Source organism: Mustela putorius, unplaced genomic scaffold (assembly GCF_011764305.1).
Source record: "Mustela putorius furo isolate JIRA1106 unplaced genomic scaffold, ASM1176430v1.1 tig00000081_pilon_pilon_pilon, whole genome shotgun sequence".
Taxonomy (NCBI): Eukaryota; Metazoa; Chordata; class Mammalia; order Carnivora; family Mustelidae; genus Mustela; species Mustela putorius.
In genome coordinates this window covers 1,834,669-1,850,304 of record NW_025421272.1, presented here as the reverse complement: position 1 = coordinate 1,850,304, position 15,636 = coordinate 1,834,669, and the positions used below count along the sequence as shown (strand labels likewise).

Sequence of the window (15,636 nt, the reverse complement as noted above, 5' to 3'; positions counted from 1 at the left end):
GAGAAAGATAAAAAGTAGCCTGATATGGGAAGGAAAATATTCAATAATCACAAAACAAACACTGACTGGCTGAATCTACCTGAGCAAACTTGCATCACACATGGCAGGGTTTCTTTCGTGGTGCTCGGATTTTCCCTGGACACGATTACTGATTTGGGCTTTTCTTTCTGGGCTGCTCGTAATATGAACAAGCAGATGATCCCACACACTGGCCTCAAAAACATAAGGCTAACAGCAAATTAATGATTTCTTCTTCTTTAGTTAGCCCAGTATAATTACAGCTTGTACAGACGAACACTCAATCACAAGGCAAATTTACAACTTGACCGGTTCTAAATCACCAGCTTAACACCACAGAATAGAACTAAAGAAGGCAGAGTAAAAAGTCTGTGCCTTCCTGAAATACCAAACCTGCCACAGAACAGGCATAGGCCTCAGGAGCCAAAGGAATGTATGCCATGGCAGAAAACAGCCACAGACAGCAAGATGATGCCATTGATGGGTCACTACTGTATCGCCAACAAAGGCTTCTCAGAGGTGTCTGTCATCTTTAAGCTTCATAGCTTCCTCCGTCTTCCTCCTTTGGTCCATCTTGGGGCCCTTCTGCTTGCCCCCCCCCAGCACCACAAAATAGGTCATAGGCCCGCCTGAAGCATCCCTTTTTCCTCCTCATGCAACTTCTGTGTCAGGGAAAGGTAAAAAAAAAAAGAATGGTTAGATACAGAAGACAAGGATGTACAAAAGAAAGGTTTCAAGAAAAGACACCACAAAAGGGAAACATCTGCAATCTGCAGGATATTCCCAATTTTCTTATTTGCAAGGATGGAAATGGTAACAAAATATTTGAATGAACTTAATTATAAAGCGATGGTAATAGATGGATTCTATATCTTTATGATCAACTAAATTAAGCCTATATCTACCAGACCAATGCAAATACATTTTGATTTTAAAAAGTCAAGAATCAACCAGGCAATAATAGTCTAATGAGAAGAAATGTTAACAAGGGGATGGGAAAACTATGACATAGAACAACATGGAAAATCTACCTCTGAATCACATACATAAATATATCTGTTTACCACATCATGGAAAGCGGTGAGACTTGCATGACTCAGGAGCATATTAAGCTACACCTGAAAGTTCCAAATCTTTACCAACAGATCCAGGCCATGTGGTATGATTGGTCCTGAATACTCCCTGATACAGGCTAGCAACAATGAACACTTCCAGAGCTTAAGACTATGATGTTGCATAACAATATTGCTGAATCAAACCACCTAAACTGGGTCTTGCCCATTCAAAGTGGGTGGCCCACCAAGGGAACTTATTCTCTACTCTGAGCCAAGGTGTGGTATGTTTAATAGAAAATCCCGGGTCTACAGCTCACTAGAAATCAAGCCCACTGTGTTTTCAACACTTGTAGTCAGAGACGACTGATCTATACTCTCCCATTTTTAAGAGTCACAGACTTTTAGAATTGCAAATAACCTTAGTAATTAAGCACTCACTACATATACCAGAATCAAAAACTCATGTTTATGGTTTTGCTAATTCACCTGTGTTCTTATTTTCAAGTTCAGGTAAAAACGTGGATAAATAATACCTTCTTCATTATAAGATTTTATGAGAGAATGCCCAGTGTGTAATAGATGTCAAGACAGTAATAGTGTCCTATTCTCTTTTCTCCCATGCACATAAAAAAAGAGAGGTAAGTCTCCATGTACCCCTCCACTTTGGCCAACCCACCAAAATAGAATCATGGAGAAGGAATAACAATAGTTTGGACTCACTGACCAAGCCCAAGGGAGAAATTAGTGGTTATCTGAGTGGCCTTGAGAAAGTCTTTATATATCATTTTTCCCCATCTGTAAAGTTGAAAGAATTATATTTGTGTTACCTTACAAGTAAGATATGGTGCTTAAATTAATCACTAGAGTAAGGTATTCATAATTAAAAGGTAATATGACATGATCATATCATAATCAATCATGATGACAATGACAGTGATGATAACAATATGAGGTTGAAGATACAGCTTCATGCTCCTGTTTCTCAGATAATGGAGATGGTGACAACCATTATCTATAAAAAGCCTTCAAGATATCTTAATTTATTTTACTTTAATGAGCCAGGGCCTTCCATCTGTTTTTCACCATGAATTGACCAAGAAACAACAGAATTCAAGTGTTGCCATGAACCTCAGAAGTCACTAAGCCAATTTTCTAGCCAGTGGGAATCTCCTTTACGGAATCTCTGATAGATGTACACTTGCTGCTCACCCTTTTCAAATCAACTCGGAAAAAAATTCTTCCTTAGTAGCAATCATAATGGTAATAATTTAGTCAATTCTTATAAAGAAGCATTATCTCTTTCAAATATTCCCAACAGTACTATAAGGTATAGGCTATCATTTAGAATGCTTTTATATTAAGAACCTAAGCTTTAGGAAAAAAATGGAATCACTTGCACAAGAAGTGCCAGTGAATAGAGAAGTGAGGATTCAATCCCAGCTCTTCTTGAATCCCAATCCCACACTATGTGTTTGCACTACTATCCTGCCTCCTCACATTGAGTTAAGATTGGATGACTTCCATTCTGGTGAACAGAGGACATTGAACTGCAAAAGCACAACAGGACCTCTTCTTCATAATGTCACTACTTTCAAGAGAGCAGGAAACATAGTTGATTTTCCAATACATAAAAACAGACACAGAGAATTAGACAAAATGAGGAGACAAAGGAATATGTCCCAAATGAAAGAGCAAGACAACACCAAACAGCAAGAGACCTAAGCAAAATGAAGATAAGTAATATGCCTGATAGAGAATTTAAAGTAATGGTCATAAAAATACTCATTGGACTTGAGAAAGAGTGGAGAGGTCCTCAGTGAGACCCTTAACAAAGACATAGAAACACAAAAAACCAACCAATCATAGATGAAGGACTCAATAGCTGAAATTAAAAATACACTAGAGGGAATGAATAGTAGACTAGAGGAGGCAGCAGAACAGACCAGTGACCGGGAGGACAGAGTAATGGAAAGCAATCAAACTGAACAAGAGCAAGAAAAATAATAATAATAGTAATGAATATAATAACAATAAATAAAAATATGCTTAGGGAAATCAGTGTTGACACCATCAAGTGTAATAACATTTGCATTATAGAGATCCCAGAATGAAAAGAGAGAGAAAAAAAAGGGGCCAGAAATTTTATTGAAGAAAAAATGGCTGAAAAATTCCTGAATCTGAGGAAGGAAGCAGAAATCCAGACCCAAGAGACACTGTGAACCCTCCAACAAAATCAACCCAAGGAGGTCCACACCAAGACACATAGTAATAAAAATGGCAAAATTGTAGAGGAGTTGAGATGGTGGAGGAGTAAGGGGATCCGGTTTTTGCCTTGTTCCTCACATACAACCAGATAGTACAACCAGATAGTTATCAAATCATTCTGAACACTCGAGAAATCAGAGATTTGAGAAAAACCAAATGCTTCAAGTCTACCAGTGGAAACCACAGTTTGGAAGACAGGAGGTGTGGAGACTTGAATCTGGTGTGATATATAGCTGAGGATATTATAGCACAGAGGAGGGACCCTGCTTAAGGAGGCTACCAAAAAGCATTATAAGCAACAGAACTTTTAGAAATCTTCTATGGTGGGGCATGTGCCTGGCTTAAAGGTGCTCAGGTGGTGAAGCAGGGCAGAATCCTAGGTGTGACACAGTGAGGTCAGAGGATCCCTGGGGTCTTAAGAAAAACAGGTGGTTCCTGTGTGGCTTACTTCCCTGGCATAGGAGTGGGGAAGGCGGCTGAGAACAACTCTAGGTGCTGGCTTTCTGCTATGTTGTCATAAACTATGAACCACTGAATGGTCATGTAACCACATTCTTGGGAGGGGTTTGAGCAAAAGGCAGAAGTCTCATGAGATGCCCCCCATTCCCCTGGAAGGAACAGTGTGGGTCCACACACTGCCTGAGTCCATAAAATTTGGAGTTTTTGAAACTCATTCATATGCTTAAGATTAAAAAAAAAAAAAATGCTTGGTCACAGACCAGGTGAACACAGAGTTTCTGACAGAAACCAGGAAGACAAGGTGAGTTGGTTGGCTTTTCTGTGAGAGCTCACTGAAGAGGGGCGGGTGCCAATTTTCAGCTCCAGGGTTAGAGAACAGGACACAGGCATATTCATCCCACCTATTAGTGCTGAAAGCCTTCAGGGAACAAAAACAGCACCAGTTAGTAGAGTCTGGGACCACTTACTCCAGGCTCTGCCTCTGCTCACTGCAGCCTCTTTTCCACTAGGGAAGTCCACCTGAGAATTCAGGCAACAGACCACTCCCACAAAAGACCAGCACAAACAACTCACTCTCACCAAGTTTACTGATCATTGAGGGCTGCAAAGCTTCAGCTCTTGGGGAAAATAGTATATAGCATTCTTTGTATTCTTATTTTTTGGTCTTCTTAGTATTATTTTTTGGTTATTTTCTCTTTTCAGTTCTTTTTTATTCTTAATTTTTATTTTTATATATACTTTATATTTTTAAAATTTTTTTCTTACATTGTAGTGTGTGTGTGTGTGTGTGTGTGTGTTTCTTTCTTATTTGAGACCTAATTTCTTTTAACAAGCAGACCAAAACACACCCAGAATCCCAGAATCTAGTGGAGTGTTGTTGTTGTTCTACTGCTGCTTACTGTTGTTTTTGTTGTTTTCTCTTTCTTTTTTCCTTTCTTTTCTGGACAAAATGATAAAATGGAGAAAAATCACCCCAAAAGAGAGAAGAGGAGGGAGTACTCACTTTCAGAGATTTAATCAATACATATATAAGTAACATATATAAGTAAATTCTTTTAATAATTTTTTTAAAGATTTTATTTATTTATTTGACAGAGAGAGATCACAAGTAGGCAGAGAGGCAGGTAGAGAGAGAGAGAGGAAAGCAGGCTCCCTGCTGAGCAGAGAGCCCGATGCGGGCCTCGATCCCAGGACCCTGAGATCATGACCTGAGCCGAAGGCAGCGGCTTAACCCACTGAGCCACCCAGGTGCCCTAAGTAAATTCTGAACTAGAATTTAAAACAATGATTATAAAAATATTAACTGGGCTTGAAAAAGGCATAAAGACACTAGAGAATCCCTTATTGTAGAGATCAAGAGAACTAAAATCTAGTCAGGCCAAAATTTAAAATGCTATTACCAAGATGCAGTCCGAAGTAGAAGCCATAAAAATGAATGATGAAAGAAGCAGAAGAGAGAATCAGTGATACAGAAGATAAAATGATGGAAAATAAGGAAGCTGAAAAGAAGAGGGTAAGAAACCTACTGGAGCACAAAGGCAGGCTGAGGGAACTCAACGATTCCATAAAGTGAAATATTATTCATACTATAGGAGTCCCAGAAGATAAGGGGCAGAGGAAAGGGGCAGAAGGTTTATTTGAACAATCTACAGCTGAAAACTTTCTTAATCTGGGGAAAGAAAGAGGCATTCGAGTCCAGGAGGCACAGAGATCACCCCCAAAATCAACAAAAATATATCAACACCTCAACATATTATAGTCAAGTTTGCAAATTACAAAGATAAAGAGAATATCCTGAAAGAAGCTCAGGACAAAAGGTCCTTAACCTACAAGGGAAGGTACATAAGGTTGGCAGCATTTGTGTCCATAGAGATCTGGCAGGCCAAGAAGGACTGGCATGACATATCCAGTGTGCTAAATGGGAAAAATACACAGCCAAGAATATTTTATCCAGCAAGACTGTCATTCAGAATAGATATAAAGAGTTAAAGTTAGAGATAAAGAGTTTCCAGGACAAACAAAACTAAAGGAAGCCTGCAAGCCAGGCTTGGCTAAAGCCAATCCTGCAAGAAATACTAAAGGCGGTCTTTTGAGCAAAGAGAACTATTAGGACTTCATCCGGATGAAAATCTTTTGCACAGCAAAGGAAACAGTGGAAAAAAAACTAAAAGGTAACCCAGAGAATGGGAGAAGATATTTGCAAGTGATTTATCAGATTAAGAATTGGTATCTAGGGGGGCGCCTGGGTGGCTCAGTGGGTTAAAGCCTCTGCCTTCAGCTCAGGTCATGATCCCAGGGTCCTGGGATCGAGCCCCGCATCGGGCTCTCGGCTTGGTGGGGAGCCTGCTTCCTCCTCTCTCTCTGCCTGACTCTCTGCTAGTTGTGATTTCTCTCTGTCAAATAAATAAAATATTAAAAAAAAAAAAAAAGAATTGGTATTTAGGGGCGCCTGGGTGGCTCAGTGGGTTAAAGCCTCTGTCTTCGGCTCAGGTCATGGGCCGGGAGTCCTGGGATCGAGCCCCACATCAGGCTCTGTAGGGAGCCTGCTTCCTCCTCTCTCTCTGCCTGCCTCTCTGCCTACTTGTGATCTCTGTCAAATAAATAAATAAATAAAATTTTTTAAAAAAGAATTGGTATCTAAAATCTATAAATTACTTAACAAACTCAACACCCCTCCCCTGCAAAAAAAAATCCAGTCAAGAAATGGGCAGAAGACATGAACAGACATTTCTCCAAAGACATACAAACCATAAGAGACTCTTAATCATGGGAAACAAACTGAGGGTTGCTGAAGAGGAGGTGGGGGGGGCAGATGGGGGAAACTGGGTAATGATATAATGAGCACTGAGTGTTATATGTAAGTGATACTAAATTATACCCATGAATACATAGGTATACATAATACATAATACATAGGAATACATGTATGTTAACTAAATTGAATTTAAACAAAAAATGTAAAAATAAATAATTGACTTTCTCTGCTTGACTTATTTCATGCAACATAATCTTCTCCAATCCTGTCCATGTTCATATAAAGTTGAATATTCATCCTTTCTGATAGAAGCATAATATTCCCTTGTATATATGAACCATATCCTCTTTATCCATTCATCTGTTGAAGGGCATCTTGGCTCTTTCCACAGTTTGGTGAGAGACTATGTACTCTGAGAAACAAACTGAGGGTTTTGGAAGGGTGGGCATGGAGTGATGGGTGAGCCTGGTGGTGGGTATTAAGAAGCACATGTATTGCATGGAGCACTGGGTGTGGTGCATAATCAATGAATCTTGGAACACTGAAAAAATAAAATTAAGTCTAAAAAATAAATAAATACAATTGAAAATAAAAAATAAATAAAATGGCAAAAAGTAGAGGTAAAGAGAGAATTTTTATTTTTTAATTTAATTTTATTTTTTCAGTGTTCCAAGATCCATTGTTTATACACCACATCCAGTGCTCCATGCAATACATGCCCTCCTTAGTACCTAGCATCAGGCTCACCTAACGCCCCAAACCCCTCCTCTCCAAACCCTCAGTTTGTTTTCTCAGAGTCCATGGTCAAGAGATAATTTTTAAAAGCAGCAAAATAATAATAATAGTAATAATGAATAAAACAAAACAACTATGTACAAAGGAAACCCCATAAGGCTATCAGCTAATTTTTCAGCAGAAACTTTCAGGCTGAAAGGGAGTAACATGATATACCCAAAGTGCTGAGAGGGGAAAAAAACTTACAGATAAGACTATTCTATTCAGCAAGACCATCATTCAGAATTGATAAAGGGTTTCCCAGATAATCAAAAGTTAAAGGAATTCATGACCACAAAACCAGAAATGTTAAAAGGGCACTCTTTGAGTGGAAAAGAAAGTAGGAGTAAGAAAAATAAGAAACACAAAAAACAATAAAAATAAGTATATTTATAAAAATCAGTCAAGAGATTCACAAAATAAAAGGATATGACACCATATACTTGAAACATGGTAGAGAGGAATAAAGACTGGGTTCAAGTTTAAGCAACCATTATTTAATGTAGACTGTATAGGCATAAAATGTAATATACAAACCTAACGGTAACCACGAATCGAAAACCAGTAATAGATATGCAAAAAATAAAGAAAAGGGATTCCAACTATATTGCTAAAGAAAGCCAACAAACCATGAGAGAAGAGAACAAGAGAAGAAAGAAACAGAGAAGAGCTACGAAAACAACCACAAAACAAGGAACAAAATGGAAATAAGTGCATACCTATCAATAATTACTTCGACTGTAAATGGACTAAGTGCTCCAGTCAAAAGACATGGGGTGGCAGAATGGATAAAAAAGCAAGACCCATCTGTAAGCTGCTATAAGAGACTCATTTCAGACTGAAAGACACAGGCAGATTGAAAGTGAAGAGATGGAAAAGATTTAATCACGCAAATGGAAGTGAAAAGAAAGCCAGAGTAGTAGTACTTACATTGGAAAAAAATGACTTTAAAACAAAGGATATTACAAGAGACAAAGAAGGGCACTATATAATCATAAAGGGAACAATCCAACAAGAGATAACAATTGCAAATAATTATGAACCCAACCTGGGAGCACCCAAATACACAAAGCAGCTAAAAACAAACATAAAAAAAGTAATTGGTAATACAATACAATACAATAATAGTAGAGGACTTTAACACCCCACTTACATTAATGGACAGATTACCCAAACAGAAAATCAACAAGGAATTGGTGGCTTTAAATGACACATGGACCAAGTGAATCTAACAGACATATTCAAAACATTTATCCTAAAATAGCAGGATACACACTCTTCTCAAGTACACATGGAACATTCTCGAGAATAGATTACATATTAAACCACAAAATAAGCCCCAACAACAACAAAAACAACAAAAAAAGTTCATAACATACATCCATTTTAACACAATGCTATGAAACTAGAAATCAACCACAAGAAAAATATCTGGAAAAAAGCACAAAAACATGGAGGTTAAATAACATGCTATAAACAATGAATAGGTCAACCAAGAAATCAAAGGGGAAATAAAAAAACTACATGGAGACAGATGAAATTAAAAACACAACAGTCCAAAATCTTTGGGAGGCAGCAAGTGCTGTTCTATGGGGGATGTTTATAGCAATACAGGCCTATCTCAAGAAGCAAGAAAAAATCTCAAATAAGCAACCTAATCTTACACCTAAAGGAGCTAGAAAAAAGAAGAACAAACAAAACCCAAAGCCAGTAGAAGGAAGGAAATAATAAAGATTAGATCAGAAATAAACAAAATAGAAACTAAAACACACACACACACACACACAATAGAACAGATCAATGAAACGAGAGTCAGGTTTGTTGAAACCAAGTTTGCTGAAAAGACCAACAAACTTAACATACCTTAGCCAGACTCATCAAAGAAGAGATAAAGACAGAGAGAGAACTCAAGACTACAAAATCAAAAATGAAAGAGGGAAAAAACCCACACCACAGAAATACAAAGGATTATAAGAGAATATTATGAAAAATTATATGCCAAAAAATTGAACAATCTAAAAGAAATGGATAAACCTCCATAGAAACATAGAACTCCCAAAACCGAATCAGGGAGAAAAAGAAAATTTGAATAGACCAATTACAAGCAATAAAATTGAATCAGTAATCAAAAAACTCCCAAAAAGCAAAAGTCAAGGACCAAGAGCTTCACAGGTAAATTTTACCAAACATTTTTAAAAAGAGTCAATACCCAGTCTTCTCAAACTGTTCCAAAAAACAAAAGAGGAAATAAAGCTTTCAAACTCATTGTATGAGACCAGTATCATCCTGACACCGAAACCAGATAACAATACCACAAAAAAGGAGAACTACAGGTCAATAATGCTTATGAACATAGATGAAAATATCTTCAACAAAATATTAGCAAACCAAATCCAGTAATACATTTTAAAAAAATCATTACCATGATTAAGTGGAATTTATTCCTAGGATGCAAGGGTGGTTCATTTATCACAAATCAATCAACATAGTACAACACATCAATAAGAAAAAAAGAACAAAAACCATATGATCATTTCAAAGAAACAGAGAAAACATTTGGCAAAGTGCAACATCCATTCATGATTATCCCTCAACAAGGCAAGTTTAGGGGAACATATCAACACAATAAAGGCCATATATGAAAAACCTACAGGTATTACAGTCTAGAGAAAAATTGAGAGCCTTTCTCTTAAGGTCAGGAAAAAGACAAAGATGCCCACTCTTACCACTTTTATTCAACATAGTATTGAAAGTCCTAGCCACAGCAATTAAACAATTAAAAGATATAAAAAGCATCTAATTGGTAAGGAAGAACTTAAACTTTCACTATGTGCAGATGACATGGTACTATATGTAGAAAATCCTAAGGACTCCACCAAAAAACTACTAGAACTAATAAATGAGTTCAGTAAAGTTGTAGGATACAAAATCAATATACAGAAATCTATTGCATTTCTATATACTAAAAATGAAGTAGCAAAAAGAGAAATCAAGAAAACCTTCCATTTCACCAAAGATGATAAAATACCTAGGAGTAAACTTAATCAAGGAAGTGAAAGTCCTGTACTCTCAAAACTATACAACACTGGTGAAAGAAATTGAAGACAGTACAAAGAAATGGAAAAATATTCCATGATCATGGATTGGGAGAATAAATATTGTTAAAATGTCCATATTACTCAAAGCAACCTCTATCAAAATACCAACAGCATTTTTCACAGAACTAGAATAAATAATCTTAAAATTTGTATAGAACCACAAAAAACCTCATATCATCATAGCAAACTTGAAAAAGAAGAAAAAAACTGAAAGGATCACAAACAAACTTGAAGGTATCACAATTCTGTATTTTAAGATATAGTACAAAGCTGTAGTAATCAAAACATATGGTATTGACACAGAAACAGACATATAGATCAACTGAATGGAATAGAAAGCCCAGAAATAAACTCATAAATATATGGACAATTAACCTTCAACAAAGGAGGCAAAAATATGCAATGGGAAAAAGAATATCTTCAACAACCGGTGTTGAGAAAACTGGACAGCTACATGCAAAAGAATGAAACTAGACCATTTTCTTACACCATACACAAAAATAAACTCAAAATGAATTAAGGACCTAACTGTGAGACCTTAACTCTAAAAATGCTTGAGGAGAGCACAGGCAATTATTTCTCTGATATCAGCCATAGCAATATTTTTCTAGATATGTCTCCTGAGGCAAGGGAAACAAAAGCAAAAATAAACTATTGGGAGTACATCAAAATAAAAATTCATCATCACTAGCCCTCAGGGAGATTCAAATTAAAACCACATTGACATATCACCTTACACCATTTAGAATGGCCAAAATTAACAAAACAGGAAACAACATGTGTTGGAGAGGATGTGGAGAAAGGGGAACCCTCTTACACTGTTGGTGGGAATCCAAGTTGGTACAGCCTCTTTGGAGAACAGTATGGAGATTCCTCAAGAAATTAAAAATAGAACTTCCCTATGACCCTGAAATTGCACTACTGGGTATTTACCCCAAAGATACAGACGTAGTGAAAAGTAAGGCCATCTGTACCCCAATGTTTATAGCAGCAATGACCACGGTCGCCAAACTATGAGAAAGAACCAAGATGCCCTTCAACGGACGAATGGATAAGGAAGATGTGGTCCATATACGCTATGGAGTATTATGCCTCCATCAGAAAGGATAAATACCCAACTTTTGTAGCAACATGGACGGGACTGGAAGAGATTATGCTGAGTGAAATAAGTCAAGCAGAGAGAGTCAATTATCATATGGTTTCACTTATTTGTGGAGCATAACAAAGAGCATGGAGGACATGGGGAGTTAGAGAGAAGAGAGTTGGCGGAAATTGGAAGGAGAGGTGAATCATGAGAGACTATGGACTCTGAAAAACAATCTGAGGGGTTTGAAGTGGCGGGGGGGTGGGAGGTTGGGGTACCAGGTGATGGGTATTATAGAGGACACAAATTGCATGGAGCACTGGGTGGTGAAAAAATCATGAATACTGTTTTTCTGAAAATAAATAAATCAATTAAAATAAAATAAAAAGCTTCTGCACAGCAATCAACAAAACTAAAAGATAGCCTACTGAATGTGAGAAGATATTTGTAAATGATATATCTGATAAAAGGTTAGTATCCAAAACATATGAAGAACTTATTCATATGTTTATTGAAACATTATTTACAATAGCCAATTTATGGAAGCAGCCCAAGTCCATTGATAGATGAATGGATAAAGAAGATGTGAGATATATATCATGATAGATGCCATGGAATATTACTCAGCCATAAAAAAGAATAAAATTTTGTCATTTGCCAAAACATGGATGGTGTATAATGCTAAATGAAATAAGTCAGTCTTTCAAATCTGTTATATTCTCCTTCAGTGTGGAGACACTTTTGGAGGTGGGAGAAGCAGGCAGCATATTGATGCCTCCCTGCTCCAAGGAAGCAGAAAAGGTCTATTTTTTTCAACAACCTGGTCAACTGCCTATGGCTCCAGGTTCCTTCCAGTACATGCAGAGTTGCAGGTTTCAGAACTAAAATGTCTTGGTTAAGAGCAGATTATATCAGAGCTGGGATAATAGGCTCTGACCTCAATTTACATATCTGTAAAATAGGGCCATAAGAATAAGTGATCTTTAGGGCCCTTTCCAAAGCTAGGACTCTCTGATATTTCTAATGGCCATATTCAGAATTTATTCTGCTGTACCTGTACTTTCCTTCAGATGGAGTGATGAGACCTCTAGTCCTGCAGATAAAGCACCTATGACCTTGTACTCCCACACCTTAGCACATCATATATCTCCACAACCATCCTCCATCCAGTCCCAACTAAAGAGAAAAAGTTCTAATACATAAGCTGAGGAAAACTTTTCTCCATGATCAGGATAAATCTCTGAATACTGACTAAGCATTATCTTACTGGACTTCAGAGAAATTTAATTTTCTAAATCTTATGTGGATATAAGACACCAATGAGCCTCTCACCATCCTTCTGGTGTCACTAGACTGACCATAGCTTAGATTCCATCTGCTTTCAGTTCACAGGCTCTGACTCTTTCCTTCTCCCATGTCATGCCCCAGTCAAGTCAGGGTAGAAATACACCACTCATACTTAGAGAGCATTCTGAACTATGAGGTATAAGGAGGCTGAGGAGATTCTGCACCTCTCTATTCCTCTTGACTAGACCTCAGATTGAACTTCCCAAAATCCATTTATCTATCTCATCCCCCCACCTCACTCACTTAAAAAGAGAGATCTGAGCTTTGATGTAGGCATTTTGTAAAGACTTCAGTAAGGTAGTCTTTCTGTTGGAGGAGTAACATTTTAGGGCTTGGGATAGGCTCTAAATCACAAATTACCTATTTCAATGGTCTCTTCTGGGGTTTCTTGAAAGTCCTCCTCTCCTGCATCCAAGTCAATACGCTCTTCTTTGCTGTTGCGCAGGCTCCAACACAGGCGGTAGAGCTGTGGAAAAAGCAAAACAGGTTGGCAGAAAGAACCAAACAGTGTCTGGTGCCAAGAAGTTGAGAGAAAAAAAGAAATGTGCTCAAGAAAAGAAAAAGTGCATCATTTCCTAAAGGTGTCAGTGAATGATTAGTTATTGCTCTAGAACACAGAGGATACTGGAGATGCCCCTTTTAAAACATTGATTTGGTCAGTGTTTGCTGAATGAAACTCATTTAAAAATGCAAACAACAAAGAAGATGTGGTATATATACACAATGGAATACTATGCAGCCATCAAAAGAAATGAAATCTTGCCATTTGCGACAACATGGATGGAACTAGAGCGTATCATGCTTAGCGAAATAAGTCAAGCAGAGAAAGACAACTATTATATGATCTCCCTGATATGAGGAAGTGGTGATGCAACATGGGGGCTTAAGTGGGTAGGAAAAGAATCAATGAAACAAGATGGGATTCGGAGGGAGACAAACCATAAGTGACTCTTAATCTCACAAAACAAACTGAGGGTTGCTGGGGGGGAGGGGTGGTTGGGAGAAGGGGGGGGGGGGTTTTGGACATTGGGGAGGGTATGAGCTTTGGTGAGTGCTGTGAAGTGTGTAAACCTGGCGATTCACAGACCTATACCCCTGGGGATAAAAATATATGTTTATAAAAAATAAAAAATTTTTTAAAAATGCAAACAACAACAACAAAAAAGGTACTGTGGTCTCTCAGTACTGACCAAAACATAGATAACAGTTTCTATCCACATTATCTCTAAATAAGTTGAGCACTTCGATGTAAATTACACACATGAATATAATATTCAAAGACTAAGAGATTGCCTTGAATAAAGAAATGTCTGTCTTGAATGAATGAACTCTTCTTATATATGATGACTAAATTTGTTCCTTTTAGCATTGGTGCTAAGAAAGAAGACCAAAAACCCATTTCTCCAGACCAGAAGTGTAGAGCAGAGTTTGCACCATGTGTTTGTCACATTATAAGAAAATAATCTGTAGAATCATGAACCATATTAGAATTGAGTAGCACTGGAGACAGTTTCTATGAACATGAAACCAGAAACTTGAAGAAGTCTGAAAGTCAATGAAATGTATTCATTCCAGCTATGCCCTCTTCGATGACTATGTTGCTTTCTCTACTTCAAGGGGAATCATGGATGGGGTGCCTGGCTGTCTGCCTTCAGCTCAGGTCATGATCCCAGGGTCCTAGTTCGGAGCCTTCTTGCATCAGGCTCCCTGCTCAGCAGGAACCCTGCTTCTCTCTCTCCCACTCCCCCTCCTTCTGTGTCTCTCTCTGTCAAATAAATAAGTAACATCTTTAAGGAAAAAAAAAAAAAAGAGGAATCCTGGGGCTAAATGTGTTTAGGGCTGCAATACTTGCAAACACTGAGACATCAGGAAGCAGTTAATACAGCACAAAGAAAGCCTATTGACAGATTCAGCCAATAAACATAATGGTGATTCTTCTTTTATAAAAGAAGTCTTTGTTTGACATTAAGATTAGGTACAGTTTTGAAAATTTGGCAAGGAGGTCGAAGGTCTCTTCAGGATTCCATAAGTCCCTGTATTTGTATATGCATGAGTAAAAAGTTAAAAAAAAAAAACAAAAAACCTTCTCTTTCTCTATGGATTAACATGATCTTAGGTAAACTCTACCTCTGTTCTTAGAAACCTGAAAAAGTTTAAGTATTAGCTATGTTGGATGCCCAAATTATATTGTTTATGGTAAAAGTGACCTATAATTAGAAATTTTCATCTGCATTGGGAGAGCTTGAATGAATCCTAAACCAAGGGTGACATCTAGAATTAAAGAAGACTATTTGCCATTTTGGAGTCTTGAATCAATTGGACTTTGATATTTGAAATTCCTCAAATTATATGGATAATTGTTTGGAGGGTTAATAGGGGAAAAAATTAAGGGTATATCATACTTCAGATTTCCCTGAGCATGGTTTTTTTGTAACTATGTCCCTTGCTGAGACCCCTGAAAGTTATGCCATGGGTCTACTAGAAGAAATCTAAGTTTCTATTTGAGACTTGAGTATCTAAAACAGGCTAGTCCCTGTACTCACCCAAGTGATCTCATTCCCTTGCACCTGTGCTGTTACTTGGTGAGCAGGATCCAGAGATTAGCCCCTGGACTGAAATAACTGTGGTGAGGACTCCTACAGAAGACACACACTTGACACCACCACCTTGCTAGCACATCATGTTTTCTGGCTTGTGTCTTTCTATGTAAAACCAACGGTAAGCAAGGACTGTTTTAGTCATGTGAGTGTGAGATGTTTAATTGAGGAAAGGGCAACAAGG

At 37.6% G+C, this 15,636-nt stretch overlaps 1 protein-coding gene across 1 annotated transcript in view; it reads right to left on the bottom strand.

Annotated features, from left to right (window-relative positions):
- SLC5A1 (solute carrier family 5 member 1) overlaps positions 1–15,636 on the bottom strand; it is a 103,730-nt gene that overhangs the window by 29,830 nt on the left and 58,264 nt on the right. The window contains exon 14 of the mRNA XM_045068227.1: positions 13,216–13,321. Coding sequence (XP_044924162.1) covers positions 13,216–13,321 — 106 coding nt within the window. The remainder of the gene's footprint in view (positions 1–13,215; positions 13,322–15,636) is intronic.